Consider the following 21,388-nt stretch of genomic DNA (forward strand, 5'->3'; position numbering starts at 1 on the left):
CCACAAATCTGCTATGTGACCTTGAGCAAGTCACTCTCCCTCTTTGGGCCTCTGTTTCCTCTGTATCAACTAGGGGAGAAAGACAGCTAACACTCATCAAGTTCTTGTTATCCACCCAACAACTGTATGGAATTATGGCCCTTATTATCCCCATTTTATAGATGGGGAAACTGAGGAACAGAGAGAGCAAGTTACTTGACTGGTGTCATATAGCTAGGAAGTAGTGGAGGCAGGATTCAAGTCCAGGCGATCTAACTCTGGAACCCACACTCTTCGTCACCATGGGACACTGCCCACCTGCCTTCCCTGCTTTCATTTTTGAACTGATTTGTGCTATGGTGAAATATTCAAGCAATATAACGGGGTACATGGTAAGAGCTGTCTCCCTGGCAATCCCACCCCTGGGAAGTTGTCCCAGGGATTTTGCACAAGGAAGAAATGACAGATACACAAGGAGAGTCACTATAGCCCAGGACTGGAAGCAGTTTCTGTGACCACTAAGAGGGGACGGTAGGGCGTCTGCATGATGGACACTGAGCCTGTACAAGGAAGGTGCAGGACGGTGTGTGTAGTAACTGCCACTGGTGTAAAATAAAGGGAGATATATGTATTTTCTTACACAAGTATTAAGCATTTGGGAAGACTCATAAGAAACTGGTTGCTTCTGGGGAGGGAAGTGGCTGGTTGGGGATAGGGTGGAAGGAAGACTTTTCACTCTGTTCTATGTCCTTCCCCACTATTTGCATTTTGAAACAAAGTGTTGTCTACTTCAGGGAGGGGGAGGAAGATTCCTCCCCACCCCCCCCCTTCCTTTCCAATGCCCTGCCCACCCTCCCCCAAGGCACCCTCTGCTGGCGGCTCCTTGATGCAGACTCAAGAACCGTGAGTGCACTCGGCAAGCCCGATGTCTGTTTAGGTCAGTGGTTTTCAAGGTGAGTCCCTGGATCAGCAGCATCAGCCTCACCTGAGAACTTGTTAGAAATGCAAATTATGAATCAGACAGTTGAGGAGCAGGGCCCAGAAACCAGCATTTTAACCAGCCCTCCAGGTGATGGTGATGTACTCAAGACCGAGAAATGACCTTTGTTCACAAATGATAGCCCATGATACATGTTGTCTGCACCCTGCCTTTTCCATTTAGCAAGAATGCTGCCTTGAGGAGTACCACCAGCAGGTGCCTCCTCTAAGGCTGCTGGGAAAGGTGGGGTGTGGGCATTCTGTGAGTGTTCAGATCCTGGAGTCTGGGAGCAGAGCACTGGATGCCCCAAGAGAAAGCCTAGAACGAGTAAGAAGGAACCAAGCCCCGCCTGCCGCGTGTAGGGGGTGTGTTAGGGGGTGGTCCAGGATCAGAGGTGGGAGAGGGGCCTTCCTCACCGCCACAGAGGGGCCAACTTCACATAGCAAAGAGGTTTCATGTGCACTAAGAAGGGCATGACTTTAAGATGGGGAAAGCCCAAACATTTTAATTTTTAATAGGTCAGCATTTCAAACCCTCAACACCATTGAGCCAGAGGGAGGAGGAAGAAGAGAGAAAACTATAGGGACCGCCATTTCTTAACTTTTTGAATGGCTGCTTGTGAACGGGATCTGTCATCGCCCCGTAGCTTGGCCAATCTCGCCCACCACGCTGTGAACATCCCCAGGGAGCAATCCTGGGTCACCTTGTGTCCCTGGAACAGGGCTGCTGGGTGCTCAACAAATGTCTGTTGGGTGATGGGACGGATGCATGAATGCCCTATAACTGTTTATGTTTTCAGAGTCAACCTAGACACAGAGGAGAACCTGCAGCCTAGCCTGCCGTGTTACAGGGAGCTCTCTGAGGGCACAGGTAGTCCCCTGTCTGGCACAGGGCTTGGTGATGGGCGGGCACATATTTACTGAATGAACCAAATGAGGGATGGCTGACCAGGTGTGGGCTGGCTCGCCTCTCAGAAGACCCTCTTTGGTGTGACCATATCCTTCAGTCAACAAATATGTATTGAGCACCTACTGCAGGCCGGCCTGTGCTGAGGATGCCCTGGCAGACAGACAAGGTCCCTGTCCTCAAATGCTCCCACCTAGTGGGGGGACACAGGCAGTGAAGGTGTGAGCAACCACAGAAACAAGATTGTTCTTGCTAGCGAGAAGTGTTCAGAAGGGAACAAAACAGGTCTCCACGAGAGATCCCCACAGGGGATCCGCCTTAGGGCGGTGGCCTGAGACCTGAAGGGTGAGAAGGAGCCAGGCAAGAGCAGACCCCTAGGAAGAGTGTGTCATGCAGGGGAGACAGTGAGTGCCAGAGCCCCGAGGCAGGAACAAACCGGATTTTCCTTCTGTGGGGCAGGAAAAATGGAATACTTACTCCTCTGTCTCCAGAGAGTCAACGCGGGCAACGTAGTTGCTTGGGATATAGCCTTCTTTCCGGGTGGCCAGGGATCGAGCCTTCCACCATTCCCCAGACCTGAGGACAGGAGAGAGCAAAGGAGTCAGGGAGCAGAGGGAATCCCCTGGTCCTCCTGGGCCCCCCATCCTTGGCCTAGAATACCTCCCCCCCCAAACCCAGGAAGCAGATAGGGTAAGAGGCAGGGTCACCACGGTCCCAGCCCCCAGCACGCACTCCATCATTAGGGTAGGGATCTTTATAACAGTCCCCACTGTGCATCCGAGGGTCTAGAATCAAGCCCCGTCCCTGCATTCATAGCCCACAGCCCTAGGCCTCTGGCCCCACTCTTCCCCCGGACTTGCAGTGGTCCATACTTAGGGTATGGGGTCCTGTGCCCATGGCAGACTCATTTGGGCTAACAGCCACAGAGAGTGGTGTGACCAAGCATCACCACTCCCATTTTTGAGCCCCAGCACACAGTGACACTACATGGAGGGTGAAGACTATAGGGGACTGGAGGTAGGAAACTTCGAGATCCAGAGATCTGTGAATGCAAAGGTACCTCCGCAGGGTCTGGTCTACAGATAAACCTGTAGTTTAATTACAGGAGCCCGAGGAAGGCCTCCCTGAGAAAGTACTTTCACCTGTTCACTGTTGCCTGGATGTGCACTGCTAGTAAGTACACAAGCTCCTTTGTTGTGGCTCTCGTCCAGGTTAACAGCAAACCCTTCATCCTCTATTATGATTCTTATCAGCCATTTACCCTCTAGTATAAGATAGTCTATGTGTGTTCTTTATTGACACACAAAAGAGAGCATGATTGAGTATTGGAGGTAGCTATGACTTAGGAGTGGGATAGAGACTCACTCTTCCAGGACCACCATCTGATCTCCCTTCTGGAAACTGAGGTCTTCATGGTGAATGGCCTCATAATCATAAAGGGCAATCACAACGATGTCATCAGGACCTGCTGGGAGAGAGACACGTGGGATGGTGAGGCTTTATCTGAGCACCACCACGGTTCTGGGTGTTTTCTATCCCAACAACTGGCACCCAGCCCTGGACCCACTGACATGTCTGTTTCATGGTATAAATAAGGATTTTGCCATGTGGGGTGCGATTCTAGAGTTTAAAGCTAAAGGTTTGCATTAGTAGACAGTGTAATAGAAACAAAATAGCCTGTACAAAGTACTTTGGGAGCAATTTAAAAGATTTGCAAGGGTGATTTTGACTGTTTGGGATTTTTGCCTTAATCTCGAAGCACCTAACCTAACCCTCTACATGACACAAGACTTCACCACATTACGTTTGCCAAATACTTACCATCTGTGGACCCTGGTGGGTTGTTGTTGCTGTTGTCAGGATGCTGTGGGGAAGAAATGGGAGAAGGGGATGAATCTAATAGTGTGTGGGGAGCCACAGAAGGTCTGTGTCAAAACGGACACCCAAGAGTATCTCATCCCAGCCCTGTGTGTCATGGGAGGAGGATTTGAGAGGGCTGGGGACATATGTGAGGTCACAGAGCCCATGAGGGACACCACAAAGATCCAGGTCTCTTGGGTTGTGGCCTTGGCCTTGGACATACTGGGGGCCTCCCTTGACATATGTGAGGGGGTTGGTCCAGGTCAGTGTTTTCTAAGATATGTTTGAAGAAGCTGTAGGTCTACCAACATGTTCCATGCATAAAGCCTCCATTATGTATATGAAGGACCCTAAGTGATCATCCAGAAGGGATCTGATGCCTACACGTGGTGATCCAGCAGCCCTCAGGGAAGTGGAGCTTCATTCCCAGCACAACTAGGCCTTAAAGATACACTGTTGAGTGAACAAAGCTAGTTCTTCAGAATGAGAAACACGATCCATAGAGAACACGTACACACACATCCTAAATACGTTCTGTGGACACAAACTCTATGTGTGTGAGCAGGACATTGGTCAGAAGAAACTGTAGCTTTCACTGTAATTTGTGATTTTTCTTTTCAAGGGGAATGTGTTTGCATGTTGCACACTTAAGTAAACTTAGAGAAACAGGTATGGGAAACAATGAGAAGTTTGTCTTTTTGGGGGGAGATCCACAAAGCCCATTAAGATTCATAAAGCTCTGAGGACTCCCACAGGGAAGGAGCCTGTTTTGTCCAGTATTTTGTAAACTGATTTGGCCTGGGAACCCTTTCTCTGAGCAACACTTACTAACTTACCACTGAACTAATGCCCTGCAGGAGAACGACAAATGGCTGATAAGAGCATCCCTTAAATATGATGCTCAGAAGACAACCAAAAACTGGTGGGAGAAAACCCTCTGTTTCCTACTGGTGTCAAGCTAAGAAGGCCTTGGAGAACCTGGAGCCCTGGCCACAGAAAGGGCCCAGGGCCATGCAGGTTAGGAGAGAGAACACATCTATGAGTGACTAAGGGTTTAGGATGTCAGTTCAGGACATCACTGGTGTGAGAAGCTCATATCATCTCAGGATGTATTAATAGAGGTCAAGTGTCAGAGGGAGGGAGGTGACAATTCCACTGCCCCCCCCATTCCCAAAATTAACCCTGTTCTAGACATCATGCCTGGAGAAGGGCAAGCAGAATGGAGAGAGGCCAGGAACCCATGTCGTGTGAAAAGATGATTTGGAAGGAATGGGTGGGTTGGGATAAGATCTTTGCCTTCATTCTCTAGTGGTTGTCCTGGGGCAAAGGGAGTGGCTGTATTTGGTGCGGGACTAAGGGGTAGGTTTGGGAACAAGGGGTCAGGGTTATGAGACAATAGGCCTCCTTTCAATCTGAGGAAGAACTTTCTAAGGGCCTGCCCTGGAAGGAGAGAGCACCCTAGCCTCGGGGTTAGAAAGACCCAGTTCTGGGCGCCTGGGTGGCTCAGTCGGTTAAGCGGCTGCCTTCGGCTCAGGTCATGATCCCAGGGTCCTGGGATCGAGTTCCGCATCAGGCTCCCTGCTCAGTGGGGAGCCTGCTTCTCCCTCTCCCACTCCCCCTGCTTGTGTTCCCTCTCTCACTGTGTCTCTCTCTGTCAAATAAATAAATAAAATCTTTAAAAAAAAAAAAAAAGAAAGAAAGAAAGACCCAGTTCTGCTGTTCCCAGCTGTGTGGCCCCGGGGAGGCATTTCACCTCTTTGAGCCTTAGTCACAGTCACAGTGGCGTAACTGTTGCCTCACAGCTTTTGGTGAGGACTAACGGTGTAGAAGCGCCTCGCCCCAGTGCCTAGAGGATAGCCGATTATTACAGCCATTCCTGCAACTATAGTACCGTCACCACCACTCCTGGTTCTGTTACTGTTGCTGCCACAGCCTCTCTTCTATCACTCTCACGACTGCAGTCCCAGGGGCCCTGCCGCCGTGGCAACTGTGACCCCCATTATCACCACGAGTACCGCCCTGATTGCGGTTCCTCATTAGCATTTGCCTTCCGCCTCTGTTTCTCCTGCTCCAACCCCTGGTACTTTGGCACTTGCACGGCCCAAGTTTGAATCCTGACCCTACCCCTCACTACCCGTACGGCCTTCAGCACGTTATTAAACTCTGTGTCTCACCTGTGTAATAAAAATTGAGACCTAGGATTACCGTGAGGCTTTAAGGTGTTGATAACCATAGAGCACTTAGGACAGTGCGTGATCCGTCGTGAGCCCCGAGTAAGTAGAGGATAAGTAAGCAAATACCTCTACTGGCGTGACTACTTCTCTTACTTACTGCACCTGCGCTTGCCATTAACTGCACCTGCGCTTGCCATTAACTGCACCTGCGTTTGCCATTATACTCCCGCAGATCTTGCTGTTACAATTGTTACTATGGTTATTGCTATAGCACTAATACTACCATTACCATCACTACTTCGACTGTTGTTGTTACTGGTCAGGTCACTGACTACTCTCAGCACTGCTCGTGCTACTGCCCAGGCTCGGGGCTTCTGCCCTGCCCACCAGGACCTGGTCCCTGGAGCCTGGGCGGAGGGGCCAAGGCCTGGGCAGCCAGACAAGGAGGAGTGATGTCATTGCCCCAGGTCCTTGGTGCAGATGTATTCCAGAGAGATAGGGCACACTGTTGGTGACGGGCCAGCTCCACGTCACCCCAAACATACCCTGCTGACGGCTGGGAAAACAGGAGGCTGTTAGGGCAATTTGGGACAGCATGGGGCAGCCCCTCAGGCGGCCAAACCCCTTTCTTGCCCCCACTCACCCACTTGCTTGCAGACGTGGGATCTGGCACATACACAGGGCTGTGTGGGTTGGTGCTGGACTCGGTTTTTGAGATCTTGCCTCTGTCCTGGAGGAATTTGGACTTCATGCACCCCATCCTGCATCAGAGATAAGGGAAGTGAGCTTGGCTTGCCCAGAGCCCCACACAGGGAGTCCTAGATGCTGGGTTCCAGGTCCCCTGCCCTCAGGCTGGCTCCCTCTGCCCTACCCTGTCTCCCCCTACCCCTCCCCACCCACCGCCCCTGCCAAGCCCACTCAGTCCACCCTTGCCACCTCTGGGCTTCCCCACGTCCTTGTCTGCCACATACCCACACAGAGCTGACAAGTTGTCATAGTCATGCTACCAAGGACCCCTGCAATAGGGAGTTTATTCAGAGAATAAATCATGAGGATGATAAAAATTCAACATGCAGAGCCTTGGAGCAGAGTGGGTGGTAGTTACCACAGGTTCTGGGATCAGAAAGCCTTGAGTTGACACTTTACCCCTCCACCCCACCAACACCTCACTCATCACTCACCCTACTCCTCAGTCTCAGTTCCTCATCAGCAAAGTGGGGATAATAATAATACAACATACTCGCAGGGTGTTGGAAGGATGAGAAAACATGTAGGCAGGGAAATACTTAGCACAGCGTGGGACTCAGAGCAAACAGTAAAGTGAAACTATACTATCATGTAATAAATTACCATTTTATATTAAATGACCAAGATGAGGTCACATAATATGGCTCAAACAATCTAGCTAAATAATAGTCAAGGCATCATCTTCCTTGTATCATTTTATAACTGCCTTATAATAGTTTCCTTCCTCCCTCCCTCTCTTTTTCTTTCTTCCTTCTTTCTCTCATAAGTTTATTTGGTCATTCATTCCTTTGTTTACTCAGTAAACACTTACTGAGCACTCTTCTACACCATGAATAAGATAAGCCAGTTCATGCCGTTATGGAGCTCACCCTGGGGATGAATGGGAGACACAGACAATAAACAGGTAAAAAATACATAACAAGATAAGTTTAGTTAGTGAAAAGTGTGAGGACAATCATCAAGGATGTGATAGGAAACAACATTGCAGGGCTTTTTTAGACAGGGTGATTGGGGAAGGCTTCTCTGAGGAGGTGACGTCAGACCTGGTACCCAAATGGCACAAAGGAGCCTGTCATGTAACACAGTGAGGGAACAGTGTTCCAGGCAGAGGGAACAGCAAGAGCAAAGGCCCTGAGGCTGGAATGTGCTTGGAGAGAATGAGGTACTAAAAGGAGGCTGGTGTGGCTGGAGGTCACAGGCAGGGAAGAGGAGTGTGGTTTGGGACAAGGCTGCCACATCTTTTACAGCCAAGGAGGAATCTGGATTTGATTCTAAAGATGATGGGAAACCTGGAAAGTTTTAGGCAGGAGAATGATGGGATTCATTTGCATTTCAAATAATGGCTGCTGGGTGGAGTAGGGACTCTAGGAGGCAGGGCAGGGAACCTGGTCCACCGCAGGGGTCCAGGCATGAGATCCTGGTGGCCTGGCCCAGGGGTGGTGACCACCAGGGAGGTAAGCAATGGACAGATTCAGGGGGACATTTTGGAGGTAAAGCTGACAGACTTTGTCGATGGGTTCATGAAATTTAAAGATACTTAAAGAAAACATGTTTATTCAGTTCAGAGTCAAAACTTAATTGCAAAAGTGGCAGAAATGTTTTATTTCCCCTCTCAAAATGCTCACATGTACTTGCTGAGAAGATGAGCCACAAGCAGCCACATGAGAGAGTAATTGTTTTTCCTCAGCTCTACACAATTGTAATTCTCTTCTAAATCAGAACTCAGTTTTCTTATCTTGTTAAACACATGTTTGTGGTTTAAGAAAAAAAAATACATATTTCTAGGCTTAGGGGAGTTATTTTTTTAAAAGATTCTTTTTATTCACAAGGATGTTTTTGTCTGTCCTTGTGGGAATTGGCAACAATTTACCACTTCAAGACTTAAGCGGTTTCTGCTTCATTTGCCCGTTGTGAATAAAATAAGGAACTTCTTCAGACTCCCAGAGTGCTGGATCATTAATTTGAAAAATTATCACAATTAATCACTGCTTTATAATGTACTTATATGCATTTAAAACACCTCTCTTTGACTTGTGATAAATGGGTATTACAGTTCTGGAAATAAGACAGCATATTGTGTGGTTCTGTATGGCATACAATCATATTACATTTCATATTTTTTTGATTATATAAGAATGTGTTGGGAAGGACACTGCTGTGTGATGCAAGGCAGCTCCTTCTGCTTCTCTGAGCACCTACTGAGTATCACTTATACCAACAATTTACATATTCAAGAGGGGCACAGGGTCCTGAGCGACGGGACTCTGCTGTCCTCATGTTGATGCATGATCCAAGGCCACCTCTGAGAAAGGACGCTGGGGTTCTACCGCACAGGGTGGTGGTGAGCACGGAATGAGTTGAAAAATGTAAAGGTTCCTGGCACACAGCAAACACTATAGAAATGTTAACCATAACCAATTCTGTTTACTAGCAAACATGGACCTGCCCTGGAGGATAAAGCAAACACAGACTGCAATTCCTCTGACCCAGGAATTTAGAGATACAGCAACACTTAAGAAGTTAACTCTTTATTTGTATTTTATTTTATTTTATTAATTAATTAATTTATTTTAAGTAGGCCTGAAGCCGAGCGTGGGGCTTGAACTCCCAATCCTGACATCAAGACGTGAGCTGAGATCAAGAGTCAGATGCTTAACTGACTGAGCTACCCAGGCGCCCCAAGAAGTTGACTTTTGAAAATAGGGAGTTCCCATTAGTTCAATTTTTGCACAGTAAAATATGATTTTAAAAAAGTTATATACTGGCAGGAGTCAAATTTGTATAAAATGTGACTGTCCCCCTAAACCAGGAGAACTGTTCCACTGCTTGGCATGGCGTGGCCTCAGACATGCTCATTTTTGTGACCACCAGACCTGGAAATGTAATGGGAGCCATGTATATAATTTAAAAATTTCTACAGACATATTTTTCCAGGTAAATAGAAATAAGTGAACTAATTTTAAGGTACATTTATTTTCCCTAACATGTCAAAAATTTTTAACATGTACTCAGTGTAAAAATTATCAATTAAGGAGCACCTGGCTGGCTCCGTGAGTAGAGTGTGCGACTCTTGATCTTGGGGTCGTGAGTTCAAGCCCCACATTGGGCCGAGAGTCTACTTAAAAATAAAAATAATAAATGACATTTTTAAATGTTAAAAAAATTACCAATGAGATACTTTATACTTGTTTTTTGCACACCAAGTCTTCCAATCCCAGTGTGTATGTTAGAGGTATAGCCCATCTCCCTTAGGACTCATCATGTTTCAGGTGCTCAATAGCCAACCTGTGGCTGGGAGCTGCTGAACGCAACAGTGTAGACACAGAAGGTCTACATCATTGCAGCACAGCAGAGGCTGGTCCTACTCCTGCCTGTGTCCCTCAGTGCTTGGCTTAGCATCTCCCTGGCACATAGTAGGAGCTTAAATCACAATTAGTGAATAAATGCATGCCCAGAGCCTGTAATCAGTCCAAAATAAAAGCATCAGGACATGGTTCCTGTTCCAGGGACTGAGTTGAAAAGGGAAGACTGAACATACAGAATTATGTTCCAAAGTCACAAAGAAGCTGTTACATTTTGGCAAAGACAGTCAAAGCCGTGCAAAGATCGCCAAGACACTTAATGAGTAAAAAAACAAACTTCAGGGATGCCTGGGTGGCTCAGTCGTTAAGCGTCCGCCTTCGGCTCAGGTCATGATCCCAGGGTCCTGGGATCGAGCCCCACATTGGGCTCCCTGCTCGGCGGGAAGCCTGCTTCTCCCTCTCCCACTCCACCTGCTTGTGTGCCTTCTCTCGCTGTATCTCTCTCTGTCAAATAAATAAATAAAATCTTAAAAAAAATTCAAAAGATATATAATATCAAGCCATTTTTGTAAAATGAATACATCTGGGTTCTCCTACTAACATGTGTATGTTAATATGTTCATAGAAAAAGCAACCTGTTTATAATAATGAACAGCAGGATAACATTTGGGTTTTGAAGAATGGGGAGGATTTTAGTCAAAGTCAAGAATGTTCCAAAGGGTCACCTGGGTGGCTCGGTTGGTTAAGTGTCCGACTCTTGGTTTCAGCTCAGGTCATGATCTCAGGGTTGAGAGATTAGCCCTGCATCTGGGTCATGCTCAGCAAGGAGTCTACTGAAGATTCTTTCCCCCTCCCTTTCCCTTCCTCTCTGCTCCTCCTCCCTCCCCCCAAATAAATAAATAAATAAATAAAATCTTAAAAAAAAAAAAAAAGAAATGCAGAATCACAGCCTGCCCCCAATCAGAATGTGCATTTCAACAAGGTCCAGATGATTTGTGTGATCATTCTAGTTGAGAAGCAGTGAACACTATTTACTCTTGCTTCCTCAGCATCCATCCCACTTCTGATAACAGCACCTGGATTTTCCTTGAGAAATCAGCCTTCTTCCACACAATGCAAGGAGCTTTCGAAGGCTAACCCCTCCCTTGCCTTTAGGGATTGACAACTTGATACAGGTCTGGCCAATCAGGATTCCACGTCCCCCTGACAACCAGCAGTGGTTGATTCAGTTATAGGTATGAGTGTGATCCCAACTGAGGCCATCAGAATTGGCCCTGGGATTTTGCTGGGAAAATGAGGAAAAAGGCACTCTATTTCTATAAGAATAAGCTGATGTAGGTGTAGGTGTAGATGTAGGGAACTGGAGCACTTGGGAGTCGTTCTCACATCATGAAGGGAGGCACGGTCTTAGTGTGAAGCCATCACAGAGGTCAGCAGAGCTGAGCGATGGAGACAGAGTGATTCTTGAAGACATGTATGAACACCTGGATCCAGTGATGCCTGAAACTTGCCAACCTCAGGATTTTTCCAGTTTATGAGCAAATAAATTCTCAATTTTGTCTAAGATAGTTTGAATCGGATTTTTACTGCTTGCACCCAAATAGTCCTCACTGCTTCTTGCATATCCCTGGGCTACAATTGGGACTGAATGAAGCAGAATCTCTGGGGATGAGGGCCTGGAATCTGCATTTCTCATAATTCTTCAGGAGCTTCTTATACACCCTAAAATGTGAGATCCACTAATGTAGTGGAGTGAGGGTTGGACTTGGGGTCAGAATACTTGGGTTTCGATCCTGGTTCTGCCACTGGCTGGCTGTGTAACCTTCGGTAGGTCACTTCCCCTGAGCTGCATTTTCTGCCCTGTGAAGTAGGAGGCCCTTGCTTCTCAGGCATGGCCTGAGGTCCTGGGTGACAGGGATGTGAAAAGCTTTTTAAAACCTCTGAACACATGATTCTTGTCTAATGTGACTCAGAACCAGGCTCTGAGAGCAGAAGTTGCTTGCCTGGTCCCAGACTAGCTTAGAACTGCTGACCCCTGGCAAAGACACTTCCTCAGATCACTGCGAAGCTCCTGGAAACTGAAACCCGCTCCTTGCCCCCTCAGCTTCTGCAGGCGTTACACGGAAGGGAAATGAGAAAGGTCAGTTTATTTGCCCTGGGTGCTTCCCACGGTCACCATGCAGGCTGTGGAGCCTCAGGGACTCCTCCTGCATGCTCGGAGTGAAACTCAAGGGGGAGAGGCCAGGGTGCTGCCTGGGCATCCTGTGGAGTGGGCAGAAGATGGTTTTCAAGGAGCTTTTTGGCTCAAGCAGAGGCCTGTGAGGGCTGGGGCTGAGGAGCGCTGGATTCTGGTTTCGCCTCTGCCATAAGCTCACTGTGTGAGCCTCAGTTTATCCAAATATGAAGCAAGATGTTGGATGATTGTTCTTTCCTGCATAATCTCTGCTCCCCCTTTTTCCGAGAACAGCTCCCCAGTCCTCCTTTGGGAACCACCTCTCTCTCATCCTCATTTCATGGATTGGGGTAGAACTGACTTCAACTTCTGTCTGTAGGTGTGTGTGTGGGCGTGGGGGGTGTCTGTGACCAAGTCTGACCAAGCAGAGTTATAGTAACAGAAGCAGAGGTAGACACGTGACTCCATCCTGGACATTAAGAGTCATCCATTGGCTTTTGGCTGGAAAAGAGTTGCAAAGCAGAACCAAGAAATGGAGAAACACAGATTCGCAAGCCCTTCATTGCAGCCCTTCCTGAAGCGGATGTGTTTGTGGACTTCCCAATAATCTCCCTCTCCTACATGGGCCAGTTTGAGTTGGACTTCTGCCCTCCTTAAACATCAAAGAGTGTTGCCCAATGCAGAGGAAATTCTTACCAGGGATTGTAATTCATACCTAAGTGTAAATGGCTTATGGCAAAGACTTCATAGATAGTAGGTTCTGATGGATGAGAAGAGGGTACTAGATCCATTAGAATAGGTGAGGAGATATGGAATATGGACCCCAAGAAGCTGATGGCACTGACGCCATGCTTAGAAAGTGTCTGGCATGTATTAAGCCCTCCCTATACATTTGTGGAGTAAATATACTGTGTTCAACCTTCTACAGGCCTGACCATACTTGGCTGAAATCAGCAGGACCAGAATTAAGAGCCCATTTTACAGATGGGGAAATGGAAATCCACGACAGAGAGGTTTCCCAGGTGGTCAGTGGCAGGTAGAATGAGAAACCAGCTGTCTTGCCTCTCATCCTCCACTGGGGTCAACCCCAGAGGCTACAGTGGGGAACTGCATGATGAGGATGAGGAACCCAAACAGGAAGTTCAGGAAGGTAGACCTCCAGGGGCCCAGGGCTCAAGACTGTCCAATTAGAGGAACTTTCCCCTCTCAGTACAGCTCAGCCATGGAGGTGGAGAAAATGTCTTCCCCCATCAGGGACAGTTTCCGGAAGAGTTTCCAGGTGTGCAGAGCCCTACGGATCCCCCTCCTCTGGTTCCCTGACTGTTTTCTCAATGAACCACCTAAACACCCCAAGTGACTGTTATTCCTAATGGACATGTGGGGCTCACCCCTGACTCCTCATCTCTCCCCTTTCCTGACCCTCAGCTTCTTTCTGATCAAAGAGCTCAGAACTTGGACTTTGCAAACAGGAAGGGGTTGGAGAGACCTTCATTATACAGGTGGACAGCAACCCCGGAGAGGGTGAGCATTGTGCCCTGGTTTACACAACAGCAAGTGACAGAGCAACATGCTGAAGAGGAACTCAAGTCCTCTGGTCATTCGCCTGACTCAGCCAGAGGGCTGGTTCTGACATACATGTGTGTCAACTACTTGTTCTAAACATGTAGTCAATTCCTAGCATGTTCGTTGTTACCTCCAGGTCCAGAATTCAAGAGCAATTGTGAACCTCCTTAGAATAATTTTATCTCTAAGGTAAGCACGTGGCAGGCAAGTTTGGGAACCTATAGGATGCAATTTGATGTCACAAAGAGCCGGGTTTGAATCCCCATTCTGCCTCTTATAGACCAGCAAGCCTTTTAAAATATAAATCAGGTCATATGCCTCCTCTGCTTAACAACTCCTGGGACTCCCATCTCACTTGGAATAAAAGCCCAAGACCCCTCTGTGGCTGACAAGGCTCCATGATCTGGCCTTCCCCCAACCCTGCAGTCCTGCCATCCTCCTTTGATGTTTCCTTTCCAGCCACACTAGCCTCTCTCTATTCAATTCCTCAAACATGCTTCCACCTCAGGCCATTGCACATACTACTTTCTAGAATGTTCTTCACCCCAAACGCCTCTTTCACGTCACCCAAGTCTCTTTGCAGATCTCACTTGCTCCGAGAGGCCTTCCCTCATCACCCTGGTTAAGAATAGGAACACCCGGGGCGCCTAGGTGGCTCAGTCGTTAAGCGTCTGCCTTCGGTTCAGGTCATGATCCCAGGGACCTGGCATCGAGCCCCTCATCAGGCTCCCTGCTCCATGGGAAGCCTGCTTCTCCCTCTCCCACTCCCCCTGCTTGTGTTCCCTCTCTTGCTGTGTCTCTCTCTGTCAAATAAATAAATAAAATCTTTAAAAAAGAATAGGAACACCCACCCTCAGCTCCCATCACTTTCTAGCCCTTCCCAGCTGTATTCTTCATGGCTTTACCCGCAGCTGATGTGGCAGCCATGAAGATGGGCCTCTCGGATCTCCGACAGCAGAGAGTGGAACTGACCAACGGCCCCAGCTGCCATCCATCATCACTATTGCCATGGGCTGTTTCCAGCCAGTGATGGAATGTGGCAGGGATATTGAAGCAGTGGGACCTCTGACAGGAGGCTGTGGCTAAGGGCTCTCCAACAGACTTGCCAAGCTTTCCTTGGTGCTGCACTGGTGTCTAAGATACTTCCACCTCTCCTTCACTTCTTCCTTCCTGCCCTCCTTCCCTCCTTCCCTTTCTCCTTTATTTGGAGTCCAACATGCCTTGCCATGTGCTGACTCTCCTAGCCTCTCCTAGTTGCCCCCACATGCATTCACGCTGATATATTTCTCGCATATTTAATCTGAGATGAGAGTCTGCTTCTCAAAGGACCTGAACTAACACTAATAAATTACCTAGGGATCTGTTTATCATCTGTCATCCTTGGAATGTAAGACACATGAGGGTAGTGATTGTTTTGTGCACTGCTCTATCTCAGTGTGTAAAACAAGGACACAGTAGGTGCTCGGTAAATTCTTGAATAATTGAATGAAGTCTCCTTCAGCTTCCTGGGTGCCCTGATTTGAAACAAGTTATAAATGTGTGTTTAAACTGAAAGGGATATCCGTGTTTCTTCATCTCCGCTTGGAGAAGAATGAAGCCCCTCCTTGACTGGAACTGAGTGGAGATTGCCCCCTTCAGACAGGGCAGGGGGGGCCAACATTTAACTCTAATTTCCCATCATGCTCCAAGGTCAGCTGCCCCCAAATCTGTCCCCCACAAATAGAAACCTTGAAGCTGCAATAACGCATGTTCTGACCTTTCGACAGCTGCTTTTTTATACTTGACAGAGTCTCAGTTTCTTTTCTGTTTTGGAGGGTATGTATTTTGTTTTTTAAATTACCTTCCATCACCTGGTGAGACAGTAAGTACATCGTCCTTATTAAAAAGGAAAGCCTTACAGATAGATCTAAGGTGCCTTTGGATTACTCCGTTGACAGGCTCTCCATGGCCACCCCGTCCCCCTCAGGTCGCCGCTGCCTCTGCATTGACTCACATGCCTATGGACGCACGCACGGCTATCTGTCGGTGCGCCACCCACCACTCTGCCCTTTACCGTCTCAGAGCACTCCGGCTGGCAGCCTCTGTATTTCTTTGCCTGAGAGATTTCTCTGTGGCCATTGGCACCTGCTCCGCCCTTGAGCTTGGCTAAGTGGAAGTGCTAGAGAAATCCCGCAGGAGCAGCCTTCAACCAGTGACTGACAGGAGCAGGAGGATAAATACCTCAAGGCCCTCGCCTGCCGCGCATGCTCACTGGCTCCCAAGTTCCCTCCCCTGCCGTGCATACTCACTGGCTCCCAGGGCTCCCAGCGGAAGTGATCTCCCAGTGCCCACCGTAGTGACTGGCTTGATAACACGCTTTTATTGGCCGCCTTCTCTTCTGACTCACTTCCCCACTCTCCTCCCAGGGGTTTCTGGGATCCTCTCCCAAACAGACTAAATAGTAAATGCACATGGCACCTTTTCTAGGGTCTGCTTCTAAGGAAACTTAAACTAAGACATACAGGCCTGCAGAAAATATGGAGTACAGTTTTTTGTGTGTTGACATCAAAGGACTTGTACTACGTGAGTTGGGAGGTAATATCCTTATTCCCATTTTTCAGACGAGGAATCTGACACTCAAAGAGTGAGGGGATTTGCCAAATGCATCGCAGCTTCTAAGAGGCAATGTGGGCACTCACACTCAGGTCACCACGCTCTATTTATGGTTCTTCATTTCTCTGGCAGAGATGAGGAAAGGTCTCCTATTTGCTTGGCTGCACCTAAATCTCCCAGACCAAAGGATTTCAGGGTGATGGTGAGAGCTTGGGTGGGTGTCTTAGGGTAGTATCAGGAATGCAGGCCCCAGGGCAGTGCCATTCGGAGGGTGCAGTGACACGCAGAGGGCGCGGCATGTGTGGCCACAGGCACCGGCCAAGAACAAGGCGCATTTTGCAAGGGTTTCTTGTGCATCATTACCCAGGCCCCTGGAAGTATACTAAAACTCCCAGCCCCGGGGTGGAGGAAATTGGAGACACGGGGTGGGGATCAAAGTGCTGTGGGGGTTGTTTAGAAAGATGGAGGCTAAGAGAGATTGTACAGGTAGCATGCTGTATAACTTCGGGAAAGCTACTTAGCCTTTCTGGACCTGACATTCTTTTCTATAAAAGGAGAGGCCTTGTCATGACTGGGGGGCAGGACTTGAAAACTCAAATGGCCTTAGGGGCCTACAGGGGTACCCACTTGAGGAAAGTAATCCAAGAAAAGCTGGTGCAAACCAACAGCTCAGGGTAGTCTACAGGGCAGCCCCTGCAAAGCTTCACCTGCTCCCCATCAAAATACCATCCACTCTTTTCAAAGAAATGGAACAAATAATCCTAAAATTTGTATGGAACCAGAAAAGACCCCGCATAGCCAGAGGAATATTGAAAAAGAAAAGCAAAGCTGGCGGCATCACAATTCCGGACTTCCAGCTCTATTACAAAGCTGTCATCATCAAGACAGTATGGTACTGGCACAAAAACAGACACATAGATCAATGGAACAGAATAGAGAGCCCAGAAATGGACCCTCAACTCTATGGTCAACTCATCTTCGACAAAGCAGGAAAGAATGTCCAATGGAAAAAAGACAGTCTCTTCAACAAATGGTGTTGGGAAAATTGGATCGCCACATGCAGAAGAATGAAACTGGGCCATTTCCTTACACCATACACAAAAATAGACTCCAAATGGTTGAAAGACCTCAATGTGAGACAGGAGTCCATCAAAATCCTAAAGGAGAACACAGGCAGCAACCTCTTCAACCTCAGCCGCAGCAACTTCTTCCTAGAAACATCGCCAAAGGCAAGGGAAGCAAGGGCAAAAATGAACTATTGGGACTTCATCAAGATAAAAGGCTTTTGCAAAGCAAAGGAAACAATCAACAAAACCAAAAGACAACCGACAAAATGGGAGAAGATATTTGCAAATGACATACAGATAAAGGGCTAGTATCCAAAATCTATAAAGAACTCATCAAACTCAACACCCAAAGAACAAAGAATCCAATCAAGAAATGGGCAGAAGACATGAACAGACATTTTTCCAAAGAAGACATCCAAATGGCCAACAGACACATGAAAAAGTGCTCAATATCGCTCGGCATCAGGGAAATCCAAATCAAAACCTCAGTGAGATACCACCTCACACCAGTCAGAATGGCTAAAATTAACAAGTCAGGAAACGACAGATGTTGGCAGGGATGCGGATAAAGGGGAACCCTCCTCCACTGTTGGTGGGAATGCAAGCTGGTGCAGCCACTCTGGAAAACAGTATGGAGGTTCCTCAAAAATTTGAAAATAGAGCTACCATATGATCCAGCAATTGCACTACTGGGCATTTACCCCAAAGATACAAAAGTAGGGATCTGAAAGGGTACGTGCACCCCGATGTTTATAGCAGCAATGTCCACAATAGCCAAACTGTGGAAAGAGCCAAGATGTCCATCAACAGATGAATGGATAAAGAAGATGTGGTATATATATCCAATGGAATATTATGCAGCCATCAAAAGGAATGAGATCTTGCCATTTGCAACGATGTGGATGGAACTGGAGGGTATTATGTTGAGCGAAATAAGTCAAACAGAGAAAGACATGTATCATATGACCTCACTGATATGAGGAATTCTTAATCGCAGGAAACAAACTGAGGGTTGCTGGAGTGGGGGGTGGGGTGGGAGGGATGGGGTGACTGGGTGATAGACACTGGGGAGGTTATGTGCTCTGGTAAGTACTGTGAATTGTGCAAGACTGTTGAATCTCAGATCTGTACCTCTGAAACAAATAATGCAATATATGTTAAGAAAAAAAAAAAGAAGAAGAAGAAGAAGAAGGTAGCAGGAGGGGAAGAATGAAGGGGGGGAAATCGGAGGGGTAGACGAACCATGAGAGACGATGGACTCTGAAAAACAAACTGAGGGTTCTAGAGGGGAGGGGGGTGGGAGGATGGGTTAGCCTGGTGGTGGGTATTGAGGAGGGCACATTCTGCATGGAGCACTGGGTGTTATGCACAAACAATGAGTCATGGAACACTACATCTAAAACTAATGATGTAATGTATGGGGATTAACATAAGAATAAAAAAAAAACAAAAAAACTTCACCTGCCATGAGTGAATAGCAGAGGGGCATGGGAGACAGAGTCTCTAGGCCCACGATTACCAACTTTCATAGTTTTTCAGAAGACAGAAATCCAGATTTGTGTGAATTCTCTTGACATTAAAACTTGGCAACTAATTAAAAAGAATCACGGGCACCTGGGTGGCTCAGTTGGTTAAGTGACTGCCTTCGGCTCAGGTCATGATCCTGGAGTCCTGGGATCAAGTCCTGCATCGGGCTTCCTGCTCAGCAGGGAGTCTGCTTCTCCCTCTGACCCTCCCCCTCTCATGTGCTCTCTCTCTCTCTCTCATTAAAAAAAAAAAAATCACTACATGGGGCCAACTGAAACACACCTATGTGCTGAAGTATCTCAGGCAAGGAAGGGGAGAGGTTGTTCAACATTCCTACATTCAAAGTTTCTGAGGTCCTACTATGTGCCAGGCACCTACTATGTGTTAGTGATACAGTGGTTTAGGAGACCAACATGTCTTTACCCTTACTTTCCAGGAAGAGTTTAAAGTGCAAGACCTGGCTGGTCCCTTGAATGCAGACAATTTTCTCCTCACCCTCAGGAGTCAGGGCCCCCAGGGAGCAGCCTGGTTGGGGTGAGATTAAGATCCATGCTTCCCGGGCGCCTGGGTGGCTCAGATGGTTAAGCGTCTGCCTTCGGCTCAGGTCATGATCTCAGGGTCCTGGGATCGAGTTCCGCATCGGGCTTCCTGCTCCTTGGGAGCCTGCTTCTCCCTCTGCCTCTCTCTCTCTGTCTCTGTCTCTCACGAATAAATAAATAAAATCTTTAAAAAAAAAAAAAAAGATCCATGCTTCCCACATCCACTAGGATGGCTATAATAATAGGAATTTTTAAAAAAGGAAAACAGCAAGTGTTGGCAAGGAGGTGGAGAAATTGGAACCCTTCTACATGGCTGATGGGAATGTAAAATGGTGCAAAACAATCTGGCAAATTTTCAAAAAGTTAAACATGGAATTACCATATGACCCAGTGATTCCACTCCTAGGTATAAACCCAAGAAATTGAAAACAGGTGCTCAAACAAATACCTGTAGGCACATGCTCACAGCGGCACTATTCACAAGAGTCAGAAGGTGGAAACAACCCAAATTTCCACCTACAGATGAATACATAAGCAAATTGCAGTATATACACACAATGAAATATTATTCAGCCATAAAAAGAAGTGAAATACCAATACATACTACAACTTGGGTGAACCTTGCAAACATTATCTTATGTGGAAGAAGCCAGAGTAAATGAATCCAAAGATACAAAAAGCAGGCTGGGGGTTGCCATGGGCTGGGGGGAGGGAGGAAGGGGAGTGACTGCTTTAATGGGTTCAGTGCTTCCTTTTGGGGAGATGAAAATATTTGGGGACCATACAGAAGTGGTGGTTGCACAACACTGTGAATGTACCAAATGCTACCGAATTGTTAGTTTTAAAATGGTTAAGTTCATCATGCTATGTGACTTTTGACTCCAAAGAATTTACAAATTGTAAACTACATAAAAGTGCTTTCCTAGGATGGTTAAACAAATTATAGTGTACCCAAACAGTGGAATAATATGTGGTCATTAAAAAATCCAAGGGGGGCGCCTGGGAGGCTCAGTCGGTTAGGCGTCTGCCTTCGGCTCTGGTCATGATCTCAGGGTCCTGGGATCGAGCCCCACATCGGCTCCCTGCTCAGTGGGGAGCCTGCTTCTCCCTCTCCTTCTGTGTGCTTGCTTGCTCTCTCTCTCAAATAAATAAATCTTAAAAAAATAAGAATAAAATAAAAAACAAAAAAAAAATCCAAGGATATTTTGGGGCCTCTGGCTGACTTGGTTGGAGGAGCATGTGGCTCTTGATCTTGGAGTCATGAGTTCGAGCTCTATGTTGGGTGTAAAGATTACTTAAATAAATAAATAAACTTAAAAAATAAAACGCCAGGGCGCCTGGGTGGCTCAGTTGTTAAGCGTCTGCCTTCGGCTCAGGTCATTATCCCAGGGTCCTGGGATCTAGTCCCACATCAGGCTCCCTGCTCGGCAGGAAGCCTGCTTCTCCCTCTCCCACTCCCCCTGCTTGTGTTCCTGCTCTTGCTATCTCTCTCTCTGTCAAATAAATAAATAAAAATCTTTAAAAAAAATAAAACGCCAATTTAAAAAAATCCTAGGATATTTTAATGACATGGGCAAATGTTTACAATGTAGTGCTAAGCAAAGAAGTAGGATGAAAATTGTATACCCAGCACTTTACTGATTATGTTAAATAAAAAGTGCACAGAAAAGAAGACTATACAAAAATAAACTAAAATATTTGTTATCCAAAAAGCTTTTTTTAAAGGAGTCATGCTTCCATTGCTTGAGTTTCTACCAAGTGTCAGGCAGATGAAGATCTTTCCTCTCCAGCAGTGGAGAACAGGAAACCGGGGACAGCGACCCTGAGAGGTCAGCAGACCCAGACACTCTGTCCTCTCTGACCCAGACTCCCTGGGTGACCCTTCCAGGCCTCAGTCCTCCTCCCACACAATGAGAGAGGGCCACAGATGCCCCCTCTGGAGACCCATCCAGCCTCTTGGGGTTTTCCCAAGAAACACCT

At 47.2% G+C, this 21,388-nt stretch overlaps 1 protein-coding gene across 4 annotated transcripts in view; it reads right to left on the reverse strand.

The window, feature by feature from the left end:
• HCK (HCK proto-oncogene, Src family tyrosine kinase) overlaps positions 1–21,388 on the reverse strand; it is a 40,252-nt gene that overhangs the window by 16,836 nt on the left and 2,028 nt on the right. Inside the window, exons 2-6 of one of the 4 annotated variants that reach the window (XM_054510037.1) lie at positions 7,457–7,515; positions 6,542–6,659; positions 3,686–3,728; positions 3,230–3,332; positions 2,342–2,440 (exon numbers count right to left, since the gene is read on the reverse strand). In XM_054510037.1, coding sequence (XP_054366012.1) covers positions 2,342–2,440; positions 3,230–3,332; positions 3,686–3,728; positions 6,542–6,658 — 362 coding nt within the window. In that variant the 5' untranslated portion in view covers position 6,659; positions 7,457–7,515. Of the gene's footprint in view, positions 1–2,341; positions 2,441–3,229; positions 3,333–3,685; positions 3,729–6,541; positions 6,660–7,456; positions 8,435–21,388 lie in introns of those variants that run through there. The other 3 variants (XM_064572961.1, XM_045885553.3, XM_045885552.3) reach the window with 3 other exon arrangements.

The sequence above is a fragment of the Mirounga angustirostris genome, unplaced genomic scaffold, assembly GCF_029215605.1.
Source record: "Mirounga angustirostris isolate CCGP_5_RB_7025 unplaced genomic scaffold, mMirAng1.0.hap1 SCAF_10, whole genome shotgun sequence".
Classification (NCBI taxonomy): domain Eukaryota; kingdom Metazoa; phylum Chordata; class Mammalia; order Carnivora; family Phocidae; genus Mirounga; species Mirounga angustirostris.